Consider the following 25,896-nt stretch of genomic DNA (forward strand, 5'->3'; position numbering starts at 1 on the left):
AGCAAGTGAGCAAATCTGCTGCATACAGGCGATCTGCTCGTAGCTTGTATGCAGCAGAGGCGATCGGACAAGTGCTGCTTCTAGTCTCTTATGGAGACTATTGAAGCAAGCAAAAAGTGTAAAAAAATGTTTTTAAAAATATACAAAAATAAAAAAATATAAAAGTTTATATCACCCCCCCTTTCGCCCCATTCAAAATAAAATAATAAAAACAAAAAACCCACATACACATATTTGGTATCACCGCGTTCAGAATCACCCGATCTATCAATATAAGAAAATAATTAATCTTATTGGTAAACGGCGTAATGAGAAAAAATTCTAAACGCCAGAATTCCATTTTTTTTGTCGTCACAACATTGCAATAACAGATGATCAAAGCACAGGATCTACCCCAAAATAGTATCACTAAAAACGTTAGCTTGACGCTCAAAAAAATATTCCATCACCCGGCCCCAAATCCTGAAAAATTTAGACGCTATGGGTCTCGGAAAATGGTGCCATTTTTTTTTTTAGCAAACTTTGGATTTTTTTTTTCACCACTTAAATAAAAAAGAACCTATACATGTTTGGTGTCTACGAACTCGTAATGACCTGGAGAATAATAATGGCAGGACAGTTTTAGCATTCAGTGAACGTGGTAAAAAAAAAAAAAACAACTGTGGAATTGCATTTTTTTTTCAATTTCATCGCACTTGGAATTTTTTTCTCATTTTCCAGTACATGATATGGTAAAACCAGTGATGTTGTTCAAAAGTACAACTTGTCTTGCAAAAAAATAAGCCCTCACATGGTCATATTGACCGAAAAATAAGAAAGTTATGGCTCTGGGAAGAAGGAGAGCAAAAAATGAAGACGCAAAAACAGAAAATCGCAAGGTCATTAAGGGGTTAAAATGTAAAAATGATCCCTTTTTGGGGGCAAATGTCTGCCTTCCTTGTGTTTATATAAAGGTGTGTACATGGAAGAAGCCATGGCTTTTTGACATTTGTAGGTCCTAAAATTTTCTTTCTGGGGAAGTAGCAACAGGTTTGCTGTAAGGAGAGTGAAGAAGCAATGACTTTTTAAACTTCTCTTTCAAAGATGATCCCTTTTGAGGAGCAGCAACAGGTTTGCTGTTTGGAAAGTGAAGAAGGAATGGCTTTTGAAAAGGTCAAACAAAAATTATCCCTTTTTGGGAGTAATTTCAGTTTTTTTTACCCTTTGCATGGTAGGTTTCCTAACAGCCATACAGTATAGCTATAGAACCCAAAGTATAGGCAGGAGACGTGTGACTGACTGTCTATTAGCAGTGACTGCTCAGTGTAGAATATCACGGAACAGGCAGCTATGTAGGGCCAGCACAGGCAGCACTGGCAAGTGCATTATAGTATACAGTGTATATAGTACACAATGGACAGGCAAGAGATGTGTAACTGACTGTCAGTCTATTGGCAGTGGCAGCAACAGCACAATATACAACATGATAGATAGGTAGATGTGTGGTTTTGTAAAGCCAGCACTGGTGGCTACGGCAGCAGCAAGAGAGTATAGATATAATATGATGGATAGGAAGGAGATGCCCGGCTTTGTGGGGGCATCAGCCCTGGTAGCAGCAGAACAGTATAGAACACAGTGAACAGGCAGGCAGATGCTACAGGTGATCTAGTAATTAACATCAATCATAGGTGAGTTAAAATCTGCATTGATCCCCGTCTAATTCATTATGACAAATGTCAGGTTTTCCACAGTTACAGAGGACAATCTGGTCTGCTTTGCCTGGTGAAAATGAGCTCTCATACTGAATTCCCTCATTGACAGTACACTGGCAACTGACCAAGATAGAATGCCTATGACAAACAGTGCCAGTGCTTGCTACTAGTCCAATATGCTAACCAAGAAGTTTGTGGGGCTCAGGGTACCAGCCGGAGAAAGGAGATAGATGAGAAATAACTAAATCAGCCTGCTAAGGTGATGCGTCTCTGCTGATGTGTGTCCGATTAGTGCAGCAGCTGATAAAATATCTGATCCATCATTTCATATATACTGTAGTCACTGCTTCTTCAGCTAGTTTCTATAGTGGTAGCACTGGCTCAGGTGTGAGACTGCTAGTTCTGGCTTCCTGGTCAGACTTGCAGTAAGCAGGTGTCTGCTTGGTGAAAGTTCTGCCAAGTTCTGCACACAGCTTATCCTGGAAAGGCACCAATTTAGACTATCTTTGGGAAACCAGAAACAAATTATAACAAGGGTCAAAAAGTGTCCATAATAGACAGCTCTGCTTCATATTAACGATATGCCTGTTAGCCCATAAAAAAATCGAGCATGCAGCCTGCCATGTTAGACAGCATGACTTAAGTTTCCATGGCTTCGCATTTCACTCCTTGCAGCGATGGTTGGTCATCATAGCTAGCGCAACATCATGTACCCCCCACATCGATCTGCTTCTGTTACTCTTACTGCATGTCGTGCTGATTGTGACATTGGCCCTAAGGTTTCTAAATAGCACCAGGACAATGATGACAATGTAGAACTTGCTGGGATTCCCCGATCACTTGTATACTTGTGATGATTTTTTCAATATAAATATGAGGGTGATGACGCTGTTCATACTAGAGTTGTCGCTACTGACAAATGTAATATCCTCTTCGAAGGTCCTCAAGCTTCAGTTTGCCTGCTGCATGGTATGATCAGTCACTGCTTTATGTTTCTAGTACAGACATTCCATCATATACTGTGTTCAATTATACTGTGTTGCTTTGCCATATAAGAATGGTTGAAATGTGCAGATACTTTATTGACCATAATCACCATGTTCTTAAAAAGGGTATATTTCTTTTAAAAAATGCAAATTGTCTTTTCAGAGAGGAAGAGAACTTAAACTCTAGTGCCACCTATAGGAAATACCAATAAGTGCCATTAGAGTTCAAGTTCTCTTCCTCTCTGAAGGGACAATTAGTATATTTAATTTCCCAGAAGAGCATTGTATAGCTTATAAGTCTCCTTACGCCGGCTTGGCACTCTCCTAAAAGATAGACATTACCCTTGGACCCCCTTTAAAGAAATGGTCACAATAATACTTAGGACGTGCACCATGTACCCATCAGAAGCCTCTCAATCAGCCTAATCAGACCTCTTGCTTTGCACTGAGGAGTGGGCAAACACCCCTAAATGTGTCTGCGATTAGAGTGTCGGTTTTTATCTTAAGTCACGTGGCAGGGCTCATTAACGTGTTGATGTTGACATTTGGGATTGATACTTCCAATAGGTGACACTAGAGTTCACATCCTCTTCCTGTCTGAAAAGACAATTTGCGTACTTAATTTCCCAGAGGAGCATTGCATGGCCTATAAGTCTCTTTACATCCTATTGACACACTCCTTAAGGATAGACATTACCCCTTTAGAATAATGTTCACAAAGAAATCTGGGATGTGCATCATGCATGAAGTATGAGTTGCATTGCCCTAATGTACTGCAGCCACAATTTTTGAAGCATTGTTACTCATTGTTACTTACGACAATTTACAGTTGATGGGGAGCAACGCAGCGTGATGCAGAGGAAAAACTCATCTGCTCTATAGCTTTTATTGCTCACGCTCATATGCTGTAAAACAGTTTGCCAGTTCTTAAGGCCCCGTCACGCTAAGAGAGATCGCTAGCAAGATCGCTGCTGAAAAACAAGTTTTGTGATGCAACAGCGACCTCAGTAGCGATCTCGCTACGTTTGACACGTTGTAGCGACCAGGCCCTTGCTGTGAGACCGCTGGTTGTGTTGGAATGGCCTGGACCTTTTTTTGATCATTGAGGTCCCGCTGGGTAGCATGCATCGGTGTGTTTGACACAGTCGTTGGCGACTCAGACACAGAAACACATAGGCGTGCATCGTTATACAGATCGTTACGGGTCGCCGCATCATTGCTGCGTCGTTGGAAAGATTTGACTGTTTGACATCTCACCAGCAACCACATAGCGACGCAGCAACGATCCCTGTCAGGTCGTATCGTTGTCAGGATCGCTGTAGCGTCGCTAAGTGTGACGGTACCTTAAGTCCCAAGAGTGATGTGGTTTAAAGAACTAAATAGAGGTGCCATTGATTAAATTGACTGCCTGCAAAGTACAATATAAATTATTATGGTGGAGGATGGCTGTGCAAAACACTGATTCAAACTGATGATGTCACCATCAGAGATAACATCTGCTGTGACTGAGATGAGTGATGTACTATACATTCCATATTGTCCTCCCCTTCCTCCCCACTCATACACTTGTCAGAAGCAAAGGAGGCCAATTGTGACCTGCATTTGGTAGCACTACTGCCCAGATGGCTGATGCCAGAGGTAGTGCTGCTGCTTCTTGAGGCTCTCACATTCTTATTGCAAGGTACTATGGTAGTGCGTTTTTCTTTTTTACATTACCACATCCATTGCCATTTTTTCTTTTACTATGCATGTTTTACAACACTGGAATAAACTGTTGTCACTGTTTTCAACCACGATCCTTCCCAAAAAGTACTGGATAAGTACTAGGTACATGTAAAAAAAACAGTAACGGCAACAGGTTGCAATATTGATGTGGACGGCAAATTTGACTTATAAAATGGATGTGCAAAAAGTAACATGCAGACGGAAGTCACAGTTAAATGTCTGGATTCTTATTTACATCAGGCTGCAGTATTGGCGTGTTGTGTATGCTATCATATGTGACGGAAAAAAAATATGTGTGCGGAAAAACAGTAAGTTGAGACAAGCACACTTTGTGAGGTAGCCAGTCACAGTTAAGTTACTCACCATTTAATGATTTTATATTCTATTCATATTTTGTGTAATATGTGTAATATGGAATAAAATATTTATGGGCACAATATACTCTTTTGTTTGGGCTCGTTTATGCCCTAGTAATTTTTGATGTTATCTATATTATTAGAGTTGTAGCCCTGTTACCTTAATAGTTTATTTGTATTGGGAAATTCTTTGTGTTCTTTATAGTCGCAGTTAAATATGAACATTTTTTTTATTCTTTTTTTGTATTTTTTAACACAATTATTCCCTTTACATAAAAAAAGAAATATGCTATGTACATGTCCAAAAAAGAGTAGCGGCAGCCAGCTACTGCATTGATGTGGCATGTATGAATGTCAAATTACAGTAATATGGTGTGAAAAAACTTAGTACTGTAGTTACTGACACTCATAATTTACTGGCAAACACAGATTTTAGATTTTTGTTTCTTTCAGCAATATTGTTGGCTTGCTTCTGTGTGTGTATCTTTAAGCAATATTGTTGGCTTGCTTCTGTATGTGTATTTGAATTGCAGACTTACATAGAAAGCCCAATTAAAAAATAGCCTTTATTAGGTAATATTAAAAAATGTTCAATCAGAACCCAAACAACGCAATTGAGGTGCAAAGAATGCAAAAAGTGAGTCAGTGCATAACAAACTAAAATCTATGTAGAGTGATGGAAGAGTCCTCTGTCCCAATACTAGACTATTGCATCCCTTCCTAGCAGCGGGGGTGGGCACCCTAAAATGATATACGAGACTGGCGCCCCTGCTCGTACGTTGTCTGTCCCTGGGCTGCCCTTTAACATCCTACAAATAGAAGGATAGAATCAATGTTCCCTAAGTCACTGCACAATTTATACTGCATAGAATGCTTTACTCAATGTTAGGTCACATGCTGAACATATACAGGTAATCACATATACTAGTATATTATGTTCTCATATAAATTCATACACAGGTATAGGTATAAGAGAATAGAACCCGCAGATCCGCCCAGATATCACTATAAATGTGTATTTGATCTGTGATCAATCACTACTGCCAGCTCTCGTCTCTCTGTCTGTCTCTCCTCCTGTCAATTACATTTATATTATTCTCTTTCTTCATAGACTTCACTGATCTTCTTCACTACTGCTGTTGTACGTCACACAGTATCTATAGAATTTGTCCACTGTTTGACATTGTTGTTTGACTGCTGCAACCAATCAGAAACTGCTGATGGGCTGAAGCCTTTATTATTTTTTCAGAGAGGACGTCCTCAGATTGGCTGCAGCAGTCACGTGACACAACTGTCATGTGTCTCGCTGGGAATAGCAGAGCCAACATCACTGGAATAGCACAACTGTGGGAGGTGATTATAGATTTATATTATTTGTGGGGCCCTGAAGCAATTAAGCAGGGGTTGTCCAATAGTTTTGTTAATCTACATAATATAAATTGTAAATATTATATATCCACAATTTTTTCTGTTACCTTCATTGGAAACTGTTACGTTTTTACCCTGGATGGGTGTGCAAGCAGATTTTTTGCTTATCACCATTGAGATGACTACATCTTAATTTCCCTTCAAGGCTTCCTCAGTTGCATATCCAAAGCACATCAATTACAGATTGTTTCTTACTGGTGTCCATTCATGTTTTTAGTCTTGAGATATTTCAGATATTTATCACAGCTTCCGGGTTGGATAATGTGTTTTTCCCTGGATAAAATCAGTTTGATGAAATCCGTTCGTGTTGAAATTGATGGACCTGTGGATTTGTTCAACTTGTGTAACTATGTTCAACCTTTCATACTAAGAAAATAGACTATCCAGGAAACAATCTTATAAGATATGGGAATCAAGACCAACACATCAAGTGAAAACATATAACAAAACCCTTGAAGACGTCAAGCTGGAAAACAGTTTTATTGAGCGCAGACAATGTGTAGAGTTCACTTAACTCCACTTAAATAGAAAAATAGAGATAAATAGAAAAATGTTCGTTTTTGCTCTTAACAATTTCTTGGTATTTGCAGCTACAAAGGGCGTCTAGAAAGAACTACACAATAAGACTAGCATTAAAGACCACAGGTTACATTATATGTGGTTCTTAGGTGTTTCTATTCACAACATAAAGAAGCCCCACTGGTCCAACAATGGGAAGCAGTTAGAAGAGGGTGTGATCAGAAGATGGGTTCTTTATGGCAAATAGCTCCATAATTACTGAAAATGACAAAGTCTCACCTCCATATGCTGTAGGAAAAAGTAATAAATGAGGTAATGTTCATTAATACAAAGCTACAATTTGGACCTCCAATAAATGACGATGATGACGACAAGTTTGATTACTAGCTTAAGCTTCATTCACACCTGTGCTGCAGCTTCAGTCAAGATGTTCCTCTGCGGTTCCAGCAAAGTGGATGGGATATATAGAAATCTCCTGACTTGCGTGTTTCAAATCCGTATTATGTGAATTTCTCTTGCGGGTACACTTGAGTTTTCTGTGCGGATTTTCTCCATAGACTTGAATTAGATGCAGAAAATCTGCAGGAAAAAAATCACACATGCGTTTTTAGTGTGTTTACGCAGCAGAAATGCATAAAAAACGCATGTAATCTGCACCTAAGGATATTAATAAAGTTTTGCCAAATATGAGGACTTATCAGAAACACAACCTCTTTATTTAAAGCTTAACAAACCAAAAAGAGACAAAAATGCAGCGTCAAAAACTTGAAAAAAAACCTTGTTACACAAACGCAATGAAAAACCACAAGTAATCAAATTTGCATAATAGGTGCAGAAATGGTGCAGAAATTCTGCAACATCAAAAACTCACCAAAATCTCATCCCGGGAGCATAGCCTTAGTGTACAGTATGTTCACACTGTGTCTTTTTCTGCCATTTTTTGCATGAAAACTGCAGCATAAAAACACTAAAAATGCTGAATAGAAGGAACATATTCATTGTTATGTCAAAACAACTTGCTGTTCAAGTTTTCAGGCTTTTGAGCTTCTTTTAAATGCTTCAGGCTTTCAAAAGACATCAGTCATTTAAAAGGAGTATTTAGGTTTTTTGCACTAGGAAGACTCTCAATAGTTTTCAATGCAAGTCAAGTGGAAGGCTAAAACAAAACGTCGGAAGATGCCCAGGCGGTTTTGTATTTTTTTTTGCACTTTTTCACAACATATTTGTTGCAAAAAAATGTAGCATTTCCTTCATTTCTTTTTGGATATCCAAAAACATTTGAAAAACGCCAGAAAAAAAGCCCAATAAATGGCTGAAGAAAATGCTGGAAAAAAAACAGCAGACACGGTATACAGCGACATCTGAGGAAAAGTTCCACAGCATGGACTGACTTTCTACAGATTGCACATGTAAACGAAGGTCAATTTCCAGGCAGATTATTTACACAGCCTGTGATGGTCCGAGAGCCGTCTGTGGAAAAAACTGACCTCACACAGACAGCACTTAGGCCATACATGTCAAACTCTGGCCCATAAGCCAAATCTGGCCCACAGGGTGGTTATACAAGTATTTGGCCCACGACACCATAACCGCCACCCCTATGTGGAGCCATAATTCTGTATGGAGGACTTTGTGGGGCCCATTATTCTGTACAGAAAGAAATGTGGGTCCCATTATTCTGTATGGAGGACTATGTGGGGCCCATTATTCTGTATGGAGGATTATGTGGAGCTCATTATACTGTATGGAGAACTATGTGGGGCCATTATTCTGTATGGAGGACTATGTGGGGCACATTATTCTGTATGGAGGCCTATGTGGGTCCCATTATTCTGTATGGAGGACTATGTGGGGCACATTATACTGTATGGACAGCTATGTGGGTCCCATTATTCTGTGTGGAGGACTATATGGGGCCCATTATTCTGTATGGAGGACTATGTGGGGCCAATTGTACTGTATATTGGATGAACCGCGACTTTGTCCAAGTTTTTTAATTTTGCCCTCTGTGTGTTTGCGTTTTTCATCCCTTACTTAGACCAATGTTAATCAGTTAGGCTGTTCAGAAGACAGTTTGTTCACACAGACCGAATATTTGTGTGAAAAAAAAAGTTTGCAGCACCAGTGACTTCTGTAGTTTGGATGAGACTTGCCTATTCAAGTCTACAGAAGCGCAAAAAAAATTGGATCCCACATGGATCAACCATATAACACCTGATTTTTACAGATACATTGCGATTAGTAACATAGGAAACTGTTTTTGGTTTTGTAAATTTAATTTACTGATGACGTATAAAATCGGATGAAATTTGGTAAAATCTCGTCTACTTTTTCGGCACTGTAATACCATGTGTATCTACCCCATGTGACTTATTAATTGCAAAAAGGATCTTGCAATTTGAGAGGGAGAGAAACAAAGAACCTGATTTATTGGAGCGTTTTTGCCAGAATTCCAGAGTAAAACCTCTTGAAATGTCACTTTTTTTTTGCAATTTGAAGTTATGTAAAAAGTGTTGCAACTTTTGGCTTTTTTACACCAGTCCTGGCCAATGGGCGGAGCTGGGTCTTTATGAGGCATTGCAAGGCCCTCCATGCAAAGTTTTCAAAATGTCACCACTTTAGTGGTGTATCTTATGTCACAAATGATCTCTAGTCCCTGGCTGGAGAAACATTTCTGGAGGAGGCATACATCAGTTTCGTGCCCCTCTTAATGAATTAATCTAGACTGGTGTGCACAATGTCAGTATTAATGAATCTGTCATGCTAGGTATGGGGAGGACCCAGCGTATAATGAGGGGAACAGGGGAGGGGGCCCTACAACTAGGGAAAGGGGGAGTGGAGACCCCTAAGCAGATCTAATGACACCCTGACTCCCATATTGACCCTAAATAAGTTCCGCACCTATTGCCGAGCAGGATACTTTAGCCCTAGCTGACTCTAGAGCTAGACCCTAGGTAGAAAGGGGGAGTGGATGAGCACTAGTCAGCCCCACTGCAAACTAAAGTACAAACCAGGGAAACAAACAAGGGAATACACTTAGCTTTAAGATGACACCGGAGAGAACACAGCTACAATCCACAAAGGAACTCCAAGGAAATTCTAGCCAACTGCTAGAATTCCAGGCCTGAATAGAAGAGGAAACTCTATCACCAGCAACTCTCTGGAGAAACTGAGTGTATTTAATGATCCAGCAAGGGTGTGGTAATTAGCAGCAGAAGGTGAGGATCACCACTGGATCCTAAAGATATAATCCCCAAGCAAGGTGAAGATCACCGCTGGGTCATATAGAGAGAGGGATCATGAAAGGATCAGGAAGATGTTTGCAAGGCCAAACGCAGCGACCTTCTACAGCCGGACACCGTATGACTGTCTGTCAATCCTGACACACCCGTGACAGAATCGAGGCCAAAGTATGTTAGAAATTACCATGTTTTCTCAACACAAAATATATGGTTTAGCTAACAAAGGTAAAATACCGCTCAAACCTATTATTGTAATAAGGAAAGCTGAGAGATGGCCATAATTCCAAACCTTTCTATACAAGAATATAACCACCAATAGCATAAAATATATAATATGTCACATGTATTTGGGAAATGCTATAAGAACCAGAAATAGGGAAATTTTTTGAGAACTCTCAACAAGGACAGCAATTTCTTCACTGAAAGGAGGAACGATTGCTAGTGCTCAAAATTGATATAGTAGCGAGCGAAGAGATCAAAGCAATCACTCTCTGACTGAAATAAATCTCGGACCAGAGGAAATCCACGATTTATAAAAACAAGTTTTACACTTCTGCTTTGTTAATTAGTATAGGAAATTAGATGAAAATGTCTACACTTAATTAAGAGGAATATAAAGTATCACTCAGACTTTATTGGCCGTATTTCATCTTACTACGTCATATTACTTGTGGTTTATGCATGCCTTAAAAATATAACCCATATAATAGTTTCAGGTATTCTAGTTTCCAGAATTTAGGCCCTTATGTAAAATCTCTAACAGGGCAACCCACCTAAATGTGGCATGTATAACAACTGCGTATTCTTATTTAGCAGAGTGGCTACAATCGCCCCTCAGACACCAGAGGCACCTACATCTGCGCCCCTTGATATGCCTCTATCTCTACTTTCCTTTCTTTAATGTATATAGGAAAAAGTGGTAAAATATCCATTGTTCAAAGACCGAGCTTCGGATGGCGTATCAAATATAAAGCCGTGTTTGGAAATATACCCAAGTGCTGACACCATATATATATTATATATATTTATCTGGGTATTACCACAAACACTTGTACTGATCTTAATTTTCTCTTCACAGGTCAAAACGTCCAGGACCAGTTCCCATTGCCACTCCACGAATGGACTCTCCAATGCCAGTAATCCCTCATCAGAAGGTATGGATTTCATTCATTTTATAATAAATGTTTTTCTCCTAGGTTTTTGCCAAGAGCAAAATAAGTTCTGCAATCAGCAGAAAGCCTTCTTGTTGATGGTTTCCATGCATCACAGAATAACAGAATAATCATAAAACTGCAAAAATATACACAGTTGGCAAAATATGAAATTCCTAGGTTCTAATGCAAAATTTGTTACAAAGTCCCACAGTTCTCATGTAACCCTCACACTCGTGGTATCTTCATATGTGGCAGAGGAGCATTTTAGGCCCCTTTAAGTACTATGGCCCAAGTGCGACTGCTCTCCCTGCACGCTCTATAGCTATTTCCATTTTGAGAAAATATTACAGTATCATTTAAAACGCACCTGTCACCAGTCTGGAGCTGACCTTTTTATTTTAAAAAAGAGTGGTGAGCCACAGACTGGTAAGTTCTTTAAATATCACCTATTAACAAAAGTGGTCCCACAGGTCCTTAAAGAGGTTTTCCCACGAACGAAAGTTCATTTTAATCAATAGATCTTGGAATAATAATAAGTTACACAATTGAATGTGTTTAAATAAAATGTTCCTGTGCTGAGATAATCTTATAAATGGCAGTATCTAACTGTGTACAGAACATGGTCTGATCATACCATAGCTCCTCGGCAGGGGAGGAAGCAAAAGAGTATACAGACATTACAGCAGGGGATCACAGCTGATTCTTTTTGTGATGTAAAACATGTTACTGCCTGTTTTTAAACAATGTTTTACTTCAAAGAAAGAATCAGCTGTGATCCTGTGCTGTAATGTCTGTATACTCTTCTACTTCCTCCCCTGCCCAGGAGATGTGGTATGATCAGACCATGTTCCTGCACGGTTAGACACAGCCATTACACAGTACACAGCAGGGGCACATTTATAAGATTATCTCAGCACAGGAACAATATTTCTAACACATCCAATTGTGGAAATTATTATCATTCCAAGATCTATTGATTAAAAATAACTTTTGTTCTTGGGAAAACCCCTTTAATGTCTCCCTAAAGGACAGGACTTTCTAGTAAAAGCCAGGTCCAAACTTCTGAGTTATTAGATCCCAACACACAGATTTTACTAAGAAGCTAACAAATGGTAATATCATTAGAGAAGTTACCACTTGGTAAAGTAGGTGGCACTGCTGGGTTAGGCCAAAGAGCGAGATCTCATTCTTTCACAGCAAGAAGGGCCACCAAGGGTTGTGGGATCCCACTCTGCATGACATATCCAACAATCCAGAAATTCAAACCCAACTTTTGCTACAAACTCGGGTCCTTTCAGGGACATTATGTGCACAGGGGACCACTTTTGTTAATAGGTGAGATTTAGAAAATTCACCAGTCTGAGGCTGAGCACTCTTTTTTTAAATAGGGCAGCTCCAAACCCATCAAAGGTTCTCTTTAAATGGTCACTCAAAATATAGAGGTAATATCATTCATGTTCTTATTAATACCTAAAATGCTGTAAGTCTACCTAATCAAAGCCTATACTCTGCCTTGGGCCGTAACCTGCGAAGATAGTCTAAACCCCACAGCCAATATTTGCATGCATTACTTTGTTGCAGATTTCTGTGCAGATTTTGAATCATGTAAAATACAAGGGAAATGTGAAAAAAATCAGCGACAGATAGAACATGCTGTGGATTTGTAAACCTGCAGCATGCTCACACATTCATGCAAATTTGCCTTGCAGTATCTCAATAGTGATTGAAACCAAATTTACATGCATTAAATTGAAACAAAAGTCAATTAAAAATATTGGCAGGACCCTGATCCAACAGCCATGATGGTAATCCAGATCCCTGTAAACCCCCTCCTATCTGCTAGCATGCCCAACATTTCTTCTGATAATACTAATTAGAAATGATGCTGGGGATGCCAGAATGAAGAGATTTCGAGGGCTCTGGTCTGGTGGCTACGTACCACTGGCGTGGCCACTATACCAATGTCCTGTAACTCGTTTTTGCTCAATTCTTTTGTAACCTGTACAATAACAGTGCCATATGTAAGAAAAGTAGGTTCAGTAGAAGTAGATGACGACAAATGTCATTTTTGTTACAAATTCTAAGTTTAAAGAACCAATAATAACTTCCAACAATTTAACTGTGTGGCATACCAGCCACAATGTATCATTTACCACTAGGCTTTATCTCTGTTTGTCAATTTAATAAATTGGTTCAGTGATTTATCCAATTACCAGCTATAAATAGGATTTCAGTTTCCTTAAGTTCTTCAAACAATAGTACATTTGACAATCAGATTTTAACAGACCCTGGTTTGCAGTAGTCCTTAAAGGGGTTCTCCAAGAATTAGATAAAAATGACATCTGTGATATAATTAAAACTGCAGCCTGTCCTAGTCACATGTCAGGATGGGCTGCAGACTGAAGACATACAGCTCCCGGGATCTCAACAGACAAGAGCTGTATCACACATACCTCAGGAGCAGGGCTGTGATATGTGAAGAAATATATATTCTCCAGGGTCATCTCCAATTTCATCCTCCTCATTGTTTGTTTTCCCGTTCTGCACAGTCAGTCTCTGTGCAGTGCTATAAAGCTGTCAGACTGACAAGGAGGAAAAGAATTACAAAGTTGGAGCTGACAAAGCCATTGTGATTGGTTAGGAGAAGATATACTTCTTCGCATATCACTGCTCCCGGCTAACTGAGGTATGTGGTATACAGCTCTTGTCCGTTTTACACAGGTCTTGGAAGCTGTATGTCTTCAGTCTGCAGCCCATCCTGAAACGTGGTGTGGATGGGCTGTAATTTGAATTATATCATGGATACCATTTTATCTTGTGTACAGAGAACCCCTTTAACATAACCAAACAGAGACTAGCAACAAATACTGTGTGTATTCCCTACTCCTCCAAGCACATGCTGGGATGTCAGTCACTCCACTGTGGGCTTGATATCAGAGAACTGTAGCATTGATTGACATCGGTCTCATTAAAAACATCATTAGGAGGCTGATAAAGTGATCATAATACCTCCTAGGGATAAATCCTGCTATCAGGTACTACTTAAAGGGAATCTGGCAGCAGATTTTTGCTATTTTTAATCTGTGTGCTGCATAATGCAGGGGCTGGTACCCTGATTCCAGGGATGAGTCACTTATTAGGCTGTGTGCTGTAGTTTCAATAATAATGGTGTTTTATCAGCAGGAGATGATTACTATAGGACTAGCTGTCTCATGCAGCCAGTCAGACTAATTAGTGTAACCCCGCCTCCACCACTAATTGGCTGCTTGCTGACAATGTACAGTGTACACAGGAAGCTGCCAATCAGTGGTATGAGCGGGGTTATACAGAGATTAGCATTCTGACCACTGCTACATTTACAGCATAGAAAACAGGGATTCTATAAAAACTACACCAAGCAGCCCAGTAAGTGACACATCGCTGGAATCAAGTTCTCTGCCTCTGTTGCTGCTCTCGGATTATATAACAAAATATCTGCTGACGGATTCCCTTAAAATCCTTTAGTAGAATTAAAGAAAAAAGCGGAGTCTATATTACCATCTAAACAATAAAAAATACACATATGTGCTATTGCTGCCTCTCTAAGAATTGGAGATAATGAAATATAACATTAATTATCCTGCCTAGTAAACACTGTATAAGAAAATTAAAATGCAAATACAATGATAAAAGCCTCTTCTGCATGGAGCTTAGTAGGCTCATCTACTAGCTTTGCATTGACAACTGTTCTACCCAATCTGCTGGGTATTTCTCTAACCACCATATATAAGCGTCTGGCAGGAGATGCAGGTGGGAGTAACTCTATAGATGCACTCAAATTGACTTGCCCATGATTTTTTTAAATTATGTAAGAGCAAGTAAAAATAATATATAACAATAATTACCTGTTAAATCCCCCAACATGCCAGCAATTTTTGTTTAATTTACTGTAGCGATGACCCCTGTAGATCATTTCTGACCTTAGTGTTGATGCTTGCATGGACTACATGTGACAGCTGAGGTCAGAGTTTGGCTGCATTGATCACATGCGATGGCTGCACCAATTAAACAAAGAGCATTAGAGGTAAAGTAGTGTGGGATTTAACAAATGAATAACTGTAATTTTTTTATTTTAATACTTTCCCTACTCTTACACAATCCTGACCTCCCTTTAAAGGGAATCTGTCATCCAAAGTATTTACATGCACATGTAGCTCTCTCAAAAGCCAGTCCAGCAATACATTTACATGGCCAGTTCGTTGCTCCATCACTGAGAAATCAGCTTTGAATTTATATGCAAATTGCTATCCTATATCTAAAGCCTCTGTCACTCCAGCTCTATTCCCTGACCAGCACAGCCTCCTCCTATTGATCAGCATCCTCTGTGGTATGTGTCTTCAGATAAATGAGTCAAGCAGGAGGAGGCAACACTGGGCGATGAATAGAGCTGGAGTGACAGAGGCTTCAGATCTTCAGCCTCATTTGCATATCAATTCAAACGCTGATTTTTCAGTAACAGAGGAACAGACTGACCATATAAAGGTATTTCTGGACTTGTCTTTGCAAGAGCTCCATGCACACATAAATAGTTTGGGGTGTGAAAACCTGCTGACAGATTCCCTTTAAGAGTCCTTGCACACTTCTATTTTCGTCAAAATATTCAGTGAAAAAAGTCCGACAGCCAAAATGGATCATAACAGATCTGAAGAGGGATAACATAGCCAGAAAGAAGTCTGGAAAAGTTATTTCAATGAATGCAGGATCTATCACTCTATATGAAAAGTATACTGTCACAACTGTGTTGAATAATCTGATTCTAATACAAAATTAACACAATAAAAAAAGCTGCTTAAAAAAGTAGAACATTATGCCGTGTGCTAAAAATGACTTGCTTGCAAAAGCCAATATATCGAATTTGGGTTATGAATTGATTGCTGTCAATGTTGTTGCATCTAAACGTTGTTATGACAGATTTGTCTCTTCTGCATGTTTCCTCTGATTACTGTGTTCTTCTCTCTTGGCCTGCATGTATGCTACAGGACCACGCTTTGGAAATTAATGGCAGAACAGTCTTCAGTGCTCTGTCTAACACTGCTATGCCTCTGAGTGGTGGTGTGACCACTAATGGGACAATGTCAGGCTACTTCAACAAGCAAGAGATCCATCATGCACATAGCAACTCTTTTGTAAAGACATCACCTCTTAGATCCATGTCGTCTCATTCCATTGCTTCTGAAACGTCTTCTGTCAGGCGTAGCATATATCCCAAGCCTGACGGTTTAGTCAATGATGAGAACAATACCAACAGTCAGTTTAGCCCTGCTAAGAAAAGACTATATAACAATCCCATTGGGCTTTATTCAGCAGAGACTCTTAATGAAATGACTGAGATGCATAATTTGAGTCTCAAAGGAAGGGCTTCAGGAGGAGGTCTTCTTAGAGGGTACGTAATAGAAGGCTCCCATAAAGTTTTACCATGATTACACTATCTAATACTATCCAATATTAAATTAGGGTTTTATAGCACTATAGAACTGACTATTCCTGGCATAATTCATCAACTTGTACTACAATTGAACTTTAGAAAATTTTCTAAAAATTTTGAATGCAAATATTATTTCCTAAAATTGAAGCCTAACTCTGATAATTCATGTGTGATTGAAGTTCTTTGTTTCCTGGGATCATCTTTTCCTGGCAAATAATATTATGAATCTTTGAGGTCATAAAGTCCATTTTTTCCTTTTCAGACCTGCCATTTTAAACCATGAGAGACCACAATGTCCTCTCCAGGCAGACATTGGGGCAGAAAACAAGCCCCTTGGTGTTAACATTTAAAGGGAACCTGTCACCATGAAAATGTCATCCAATTGACAGGCACCATGTTATAGAGCGGAAGGAGTTAAGTAGACTGATATATAGTTTTGTGAGATACGATTCAGTATAAAGTGTGTTTTAATCATTTAATCCTCTGCTCTTTCTGGGATTTTGGGTCCAGTGGGTGGTCCGATCAGTGACTGACATATTTCTTTGTATAAGTGTGAATACAGAGATCATTTTCAATCACAAATAGGACCACTCACTGGACCGTAAACCCCAGAAAGAGCACAGGATTAAATGAATCTTTTCTCATAAAACTATGATGTACCATACAAAATTATATTGTGGTACCATGTTAGCCAGAAAAATCGATGTAAATACTTTCATGCCCAAAAATGACGAAAGTATTCTCGGAGTGATATCTTTATTGGCACCAATAATTACATTTTTATCACAAAAATTTGGTTTTAGCCCCAGATTTTACATTTTCACATGGGTGAATAGGTAAAAATGGCACCAAAATTTGTCACACAATTTCTGCTGAACGTGGCACTACCCATAGGTAGCAATCTGCCCAGCTCCCCGGCACTAGAGCATGGTGCCTGCACATTGGACTGCATGTTCATGGTAAGAAGTCCCCTATAACCAAACCACTGCCCATACTTCTGCTCCCTGTAACCTTACAGCTTGAGAGATGTAACGATATTGGACTGCAATCACATACATTTCTTTGTGGAGTTAGTCTACATGGACTTGGAGAACTTTAATATTTCATTAGTAATTAAATCACAATGTAAAACGCATTATTTGCTCCATTTTTTCATTACTTTAACAAACGTTGATGAATTTGGCCATAGAAGGTTTTTCGCACTCATTCATGGCGGATATGACAACTGTTGGTGTTTGCGTATGTATACTGGAGCAAGACTTTTATTCTCAGGCATGAGCATTATAAAACAACAATTCTAGCTTTCCTCCTGGATACTTGATGCATAAAGCATAGCTTTACTAAATGCAGCAGTGTATATGAGGACTTAGCAAGATCAATTACAATTAATTATGCTGACTAAGAGGGCGCTCATAATTCTTCCATAGAGTTCCCATATAATACTGCAATTAAATTTGCAAATACTATCAGCTAGAAAATATTGGGTGGTCTTAGTGTGCTTGTGGGGTTCCCATCATTGGAGGTTTTGTCGTGAAGGGGGCCTGGATAATTTTCCCAGATTTTTACCTGCTAACACCACCCTCAACCTGAGCTTAGCATTATTAAAACATGATGATCGTCTTGTCTCAGCCGCAGTGGAGGATGCCGACACCGGTGTACCCTCACTGTAAATTCTTTGCATGCAAGAGGGCTCACTTCATTGGCCTGTAATAGAACAGAATGTTGAAGCTCATATAACTGTATGGCTAGCACCACTTATTAAAGGCTAGATGCTAGAAATGGACACATAATACTTCCATGAAGGTACCTTCTACCTTTTGACCATATTTATTAAATGTTAACACATATTTTCTCTAATAATATGTAGAATTAAAAATTAACTTTAAGAGTCACCGACATTTTATTATTAATAATATTTTTTTTCATAAATAAATTATACCCATGAAAAAAAAAATTACTTTGTAATGTATCTTATTAAAGAAAACTGCTCCTTTCTCCTTTTACACTGATCAGTCACTCTCAATCTACAGGTAAAACCTACAGACTTTCCCATTAATGAGACAGGAGATGACACTTAGTGCTCATACACTCCTGTACAGTTGGTGCTCATAACTTCTACTGTCATCTCCTGGCTCATTTTACCCCTGAATTGAGAATGAAGGATCAGTCCAGGAGCAGACTTCTCTGATAAGATATATTACACATTTCTTCTTTTCATGTGGACTATTGATCTATGAAATAAAAATGATGACGTTACTCTTTAATTGATTCGTGAACGTGTTTTGCTACTTATTTTGTTCCTCTGATTTATCTTACTATGGTAAGGTTACAATTTTAATAGGCCCTTATACTGAGCAGTCATAATACCTTTCAGTGGTTGTTTTGTAAAAGACAAATCCTGTCCAAAAGCGCTGTTGGGACATATGAAAATCATGGGGGAGATTCCATCTCGGAGAGCATCTCTTGCTTGGGGACTTGATTACATGGTTGGCCATTTGAAGAGCAACCATATCATACTACATTTCCAGCAGTAGAAATGTCTGGTCAGATATGGTTTTCCATTGCCTCTAATTTTAAAAGGGCCCATTTATAGTCTTGAGTCATTGTGGCTACCATTGATCTTCATCCACTTTAAAAAGTATCATTATAGGTGGCAACTTCTGTCATCTGAAATTCCTTTTATAGCAACATTTAAACCTACACAACAGACTACTGCTTAAGGTATGGATCTTGGGAGAATATTCACTACCCAACACGGAGGCTCTTCCATGTCAGCTGTCAGGATGATACAAAGGGAATATCCATGTGATCCTTCACCTTGATTTTTCTAACCACCATTTGTATGCAGTTGTGCATTTATTTCAGATTTACTTCATTTACTTATATAGTGCCATCACTCTCTGTGCCCATTGGGGCTCAGAATCTAAATTTCCTACCAGTATGATTTTGAAGTGTTGGAGGAAACCAGAGAACCCAGGAAAACACGGGGAGAACATACAAACTCCTTGCAGATGTTGTCTTTGTCCTTGATGGGATTTGACCAGTACTAACCACTGAGCCACCATGTTGCATCTGACCATTGTTTCCTGGTAAACACAACTACACTATTGCATTGTGATACATGTTCTTAAATTGAAATTCTCCCTCCATTAAAAATGCAGTTGTAGTGCTTCTATATAAGGAACACAACTGTAATGGGTTTACTACAACACTCACTGGCCTTCATATAGTGGAATCTGGTAATGGATTCCTATACTTACTTGACTATGTACTGGGAATGGGAATTACTGCTGCCAAACCATTGTAATAAAATGAAACATCTGGACTATGTGCACTTGTATATATTCGTTCTGTTATGAATGAATGCACTTCCACTTTAGAAATAACAGATTGCTTTTTCCACCTTCTTCACTGGAACATAAATTTGATTTTTCTCTAAACGTTTACCTCCTGTTCTACCTTAAAACTGTCAGATGACGTGCGTGGACGAGGTTCAGAGGATTAAAACAGACACAGGGTCCTTTTTACCAAATGATACTGTTACACTGTGTTTGACTGTAAGGAGATGCTCAGCTGTTGAACACATACCAAAAATGGCTATATGACTATCTGCTTACAGGCTCCAGCGTGTTCTTAATATATCTCAGTAGATAATATAGCAGGCGGATATTTTAGAGACTAGCAGAAATGCCACAATAATTCTCTATGCAAGCGGTGACACAGGAGTAGAGGAAAAAGCATCATTCTTTAAAATTAACAGAGTTAAAAAGACACAAATATAATTTACCTAGAGACAGCACTGGTAGAACGAAAGATATACCGGGAGGGGGCACCAACAAGCCATTCTCTGTCGACCAGTTTATTAGGTAAAGGGCAGGGGCAGGTAATGGAATCATTCTCCAGGGTGGAGGAAATCCTAATTACAACTATAAAAAGGTGCCCAATCAATATTTACAAGTGCCCGATATTTAGTTAAAGGGGATTTGACAGCAGGTTTTTCTACCTCATCTGAGAGCAGTGTAACGTAGGAAAAGAGACCCTGAATCCAGTAATGTATCACTTAGTTTACTGGGTGCAGCAGTTGTACCACAATCAGAGTTTTTAGATGTAACATGAAGCAGAGCTGAGAAAGCTGACCCAGCCCCCACCACAGCCTTATATGTACATTGTCTATTGGCAGTAAGCTGCTAATCAGTGCTGGGGGTGTGCTCGGACCAGGTCACATAGTCCAGGTAGTGATAATTTCCTGCTGATAAAACACTCATTGTATTGAAACAACAGCACATAACCTAATAAGTATCACATCACTGAAATCAGTGTCCCAGCCACTACCTCATGCTGTCCTCACATTACATAGCAAAAACTATATATATATACACAACATTGCACTGTGGCAAAAAAGAGTTTGGGGGCTTATTAGGTATGGGATTCAGTATGAACACATTTCCTTCACTAGCCAAAAGACTAGAGCAAATGACTGTAGACATATACTGACATCTACCATTGTACACGTTCTTTATACATAATTTCATTCCTTATTCACTCACTTTACAGCTTAGTATAGTTTCCTGTAGCAACTCAATAGTAAACCACTTGATAAAACCCTGCGCCCGTCCTACGCCTCCGCCCCGGTGTTCCTTGTCATTCTGTTTCCATGCAGAGATCACTTGCAGTCTACTCATGTGACCACTCCAGCCAATCACTGGCCACAGAAGTGATGCTAAATTAAGGCCATTGATTGGCTGTACAATCACTTGGGTAGACGGCAGGTGATATGTGCAGGGCAGTAAACAGAGGCAGCTTGAAGTGCCGCAGCAGCTGTGGTTGCCCAGTGGGCATTTTCTATCAGTTGAGTAATCATTCCTTTGTCATTGTATGTCATCTACTTTCAAGAACAACTGTTTTGCAATCTCAGAAAACCCCCTAATAGTAACACTATGATTGATATGGACTGGTTGGTTCTGGCTTCCCATAGCATGTATGGCACTAATTCTCAAAAAGTTCTGCATTGTGTATGTCCAGTAGAGCTGAACACTAAGAACCCAATTCATTACTGCCTTTTGCGCCTAGTTTTTGTTGAGTCTTTTGTGTCTTTTTTTTGTTTGCACCAATATATTACTCTATTTGGACCTTTTTTGAAGTCTCTTTACTATGTGCTCGGCTTTTGTGTCTTTTTTGTATTGTTTTCTGTTTTTTTGGCGGAGTTTAGCAATTCCAGAATTTATAGCCTGATTGATCAATTTTGGGGCATTTTTTGAAACTTTTGGCACCAACATGAGACTTGTGACACCAAGATTCACAAAACCAGTTCAAGACAGGAAGAAAGATTTTTTTTGACTTTGCACCAAATTCGTAAATCACATGCGCCATTTTGATGAATTTGGCTCCAAAACAGCAATTAATATTAGACAAAAAAATGACTTAAAAATAAATGAAAATAATGAATCGGTGCCCAAGTATTTCGTGCTGGTCTTCTTGATGTGTGCATTATGATGCTGTACATTGGTGTGACAGTATTAGAAGAGTGCATGTGCTGTGCCTGCCATCAGCAGCTATTTGTGAGCGTCTTATATATATGAGCATGACTTGATGCTGGCAAAGCCAATAACAGGATTTAGAGTATTGGTGTTGTTTTATGTAGTAAAGGACTTTTTGGTCTCCTTGGGGAATGTGCACACGGCATCTTTTAGACACTGGCGTACCTGCATCGCTTTTGAAGTAGAAGAAGCCAGCTATTTTTGCCCTAAAGCATGTTTTTTTACGTCTTTATGGTCGGCTTTTGCTGTGGCTCTCCTGTCTGCATTTTTTTTTAAATGCCATATACTGTGTAACATAGTGGCAACTTACAAGAAGATTGGACCCGTCACTTCTTTTAGCCGCTTCACGGCTTTCGAAGCTTGAAACTGTTTAAAGAAGTAACAAAAGACACAACATGTGCACTTTAAGTCAGTTTGACATTGCTGCGCATATGTTCATTCACTGTTTTCAGGTGGAATCCGCCTGAAAAAGACATTGTGTGCACATACCTCTAGACATCAGAGCTACTGAGATCCCCTCTATATGTGTACCCTTGTTTTATCGTATTGTCCGCTGTTAAGTGCTGGTTTTCATCCGACTTTCCTTTATAGGAGCATATTCTTAAATGTCTACAACCAGTATATATATTAGAGAAGACAACATCAAATTACGACAAATTCCAACCCTCATCAAATAACTGAAGTCAATGCATATATTAATTTTCTAAATAGTCAGTGAATCCGGCTTCATTTTCATATCTACTGTACAGGGAGAGAGTATAGTAATACCACCTGACACATAGAATAGTCGCAATGGAAGACGGCGGCTTAACATAACATACAGTCCTTGGTGGAAATGACTCTCAAAAATACTTTTCAGGGTCAGCCAGCAGCCATAACACCTCTATAAGTCTTACTGGATAAAGGAGTAATCCTCAGATTTTCTGTCTGTTGCTCATCGCTGTATTTTAGCAATGCAGTTGTTTTCCTCTCCTATTTGTGGACGGTTATTAACAGCATTTAAGCTTTAGTTAATGTCACAAGTCTTTATGTCATATGCTACCATACAGTGTGATCACTTAAATATTGGCTATTACACTGAAGGACTCCCTACAGACAATCATTGTGTGCCGAGAGAGCCACTCTAAAGCTCAGTGGCCGCTGCCTAATGTTACTTGGCAGCCAGATAGGTATGTTCCATAGAAAATATTTCATGATGTATCCATTCATCATGACAATTTCAGGAGGATTTCCAGGATCAGAAATGCTTGCTTGCCTCCTTTCAGTATCAGTGACACGTCTGTTCATTTTTACCTTTCGAATTACCCCAACCTCAATCAGGATTTTCTAATCTTCAACAACCTCTTTAAGGATTGCTTTCCAAAATTTACAATATGGCTGTATACTTGGAAATATCAAGTCAGAACAGTAGCCAAAGTTTGGTAATTATATTTTGCTTTGACTAGGGTTGAGTCCAAATTGGAACACTAGGTTCAGCAATGTAATAGGAAAATAATTAGAACTGCAAGTAAATATTTCAACCAAAAACTTTATTAAATTATCTGTTTTCTTTTTTTTTTTGGACATTTTATGTTTCAGATGGAAATAGCCTCTAGAATACAGCGGCCTGGTGAGGCTGCCACATGAGGTCAAATGGTAATCCCACCAGCGGGGCCAAATTTGCTCACAAATTGCAGGGTGTTACATGCAAATTTATGGCTCATTCCCACCAGCCTTGGATTAAGGATTGAACCTCTCAAATTTTTCCTTGATTCAATACAGCCACATTTCTGCACTTTGTGCAATGCTAAATCTTTAACAGTACACCACATTTGTAGTATTCGTCTTTTCTTGGGGTGTGGGTCAGAGTACCCCTTGTGCCTCCTCAGGCTCCTATGTGCCTCCTATAATTAAGTTCATGGCAGCATGCTCGAGAACCTAGTCTGTAAGGACTCAGGAAATGTTATGGGACATGATATAAAATGTTTTTTCAATTTACATGTTACCCATAAGGAAACCCATTTTCTCTAAGTAACATTGGAGAAAACACAGTGATACAATTTAGACCCATAGCCCATTACAAGCGCTACACTATGGATTCATAAAATACATATATAATATAAAGACCTAAGTACTAACCTATGGTATTTCATCTCTATCTTCACAGTTCAAAGTAACCAATGCTACATTTCTCAGAAAATCATTTATGTGTCTAGTTTGGGTAATGCCCTTATTTTTGAGTGATGTAAAAGTAAAGAACTCCTTCTTCACTGGGAAAAATCCCAAGGTCATCCAACTATTCAAAAGGTGTTTTAGGAATGGGGATGTAATAATATAAATCAGTGGTAGAAGGAGAAGCCCATTTTCTGTTTCTGATTTATTTTATTTGTGAAGCTTTTTAACGTCTTACACCGACTTTTATTTTACATGGTCTTGATCCTCAGTGATGTAATGGCTCAGTCACAGGCTTCTTGGCTAGCTCTGCAGTTAAAGAGACGACTCACCAGTCAATCAACGTCTTTCTGATTCTAACATACAGATATGAGCATTTTTGTATTTTTTTTTACTTTATTTACTTTATGTTTCTTCTTTGCCTCTACAGGTTATAGCCAACACTGTTGCCAAGTTAGTATAAGAGTGTTGCTTTCTTTTCTTTGGCTTTGTGTGCTTGTGTAGCCCGTGCCTTTGGTCAGCATGTACATGTGGTGTCTAGAAAGGAAATAACATCGAAGATCACAGGGATCAGGGATTGAAACATTGACGTTTTGCTCCCTCTTTAAAAGTCTTTATCAGTGGAGAACCTTTTACACGAAATATGATTTTGATGCACTAAACCGACAATGCGCCTTTGTTGCTTGGTTTATTACTGCGTCTAACCTACTGCGTACAGCCGTATTCTGCTGCAACTAGAATGACAACTTCTGTGAATCAATGTAGTACTATGTTAAGGTTGTAAAATCTACAAAGATCAAAAGAAACTGGTGTCGCAGGCATTAAAGAGTGACTAAATATAAATAATGTAATAATAAACTTGCTACACAGTTTCCAGCCTGGGATTTTATGGGTAGATCTCTCTACACATGTACTAATGGTGTTAATAGAAGTTTCCTTTGCGAGTTTAAATATTTATGCTTTGATTAATCTGTTACTTCTCCGTGAAGTCTCATTTTCCACCAAGTAGAGAATGCATTTTATTCAATGGAGAAATATTATGGGGTCGAAAAGCTATACATAAAATAACATTTTAACGCAACTAATAAGGTTCTGCCGGTTAAACTTTCAAAAGGGAAGAATGATTCCAAAGCAAAAAAAAACTGAATTCCCACTGGTAAAGAAAAAGAAAGCAGATTAACAGTCTTTGTGACTTGTATTGAGTTAGGCAACACTAACGGCATCACTGTATGAGGAATGGTTGCCATATAGACCCGTCAGCAGACTGGAGCATTAGGCTTTACACGTGATTAGCTACCCTGATGTCCCTGCTCCACTTGTGCTTGCTTCTACCAAAAAGCAGAGTTCCCCCCTCCTTCATACATCAGCATGAAACTAGCAATGCGCTTGCAGGTAGCTGGCTTTCTGGATCAGACTCCGCTCTCGCGGGAGTCACTGCTAGACGTCTATCATTCCTTGTCCAGCAGGTTAAAAAGTTTTTACCCTATCCTTGTTATTGTTCTGATCACTGGGGATCCTGTCGCTGGGACCTCCATCAGTCCAGAGAATGGAAGTGCGCTGTCTGTATAGAGCGGAGGTCGGGAATGCACACTCCCCTTCATTCAATGCCTGTGGAACTGATAGTCAAGCACAGGACTCCAATA

General features: G+C 39.2%; 1 protein-coding gene across 17 annotated transcripts in view; it reads left to right on the forward strand.

Moving 5' to 3' along the window:
- Positions 1-25,896, forward strand: part of LDB3 (LIM domain binding 3) — a 303,819-nt gene that overhangs the window by 158,185 nt on the left and 119,738 nt on the right. For 13 of the 17 annotated variants that reach the window (XM_073685870.1, XM_073685873.1, XM_073685876.1 and 10 more), the window contains exons 4-5: positions 11,026-11,101; positions 16,120-16,523. In XM_073685870.1, the coding sequence (XP_073541971.1) occupies positions 11,026-11,101; positions 16,120-16,523 (480 nt within the window). Of the gene's footprint in view, positions 1-11,025; positions 11,102-16,119; positions 16,524-24,683; positions 24,707-25,896 lie in introns of all 17 variants that reach the window. The other 4 variants (XM_073685872.1, XM_073685885.1, XM_073685875.1 and 1 more) reach the window with 1 other exon arrangement.

Source organism: Phyllobates terribilis, unplaced genomic scaffold (genome assembly GCF_046119375.1).
Source record: "Phyllobates terribilis strain yellow unplaced genomic scaffold, ASM4611937v1 Scaffold_5__5_contigs__length_657084704, whole genome shotgun sequence".
Lineage (NCBI taxonomy): Eukaryota > Metazoa > Chordata > Amphibia > Anura > Dendrobatidae > Phyllobates > Phyllobates terribilis.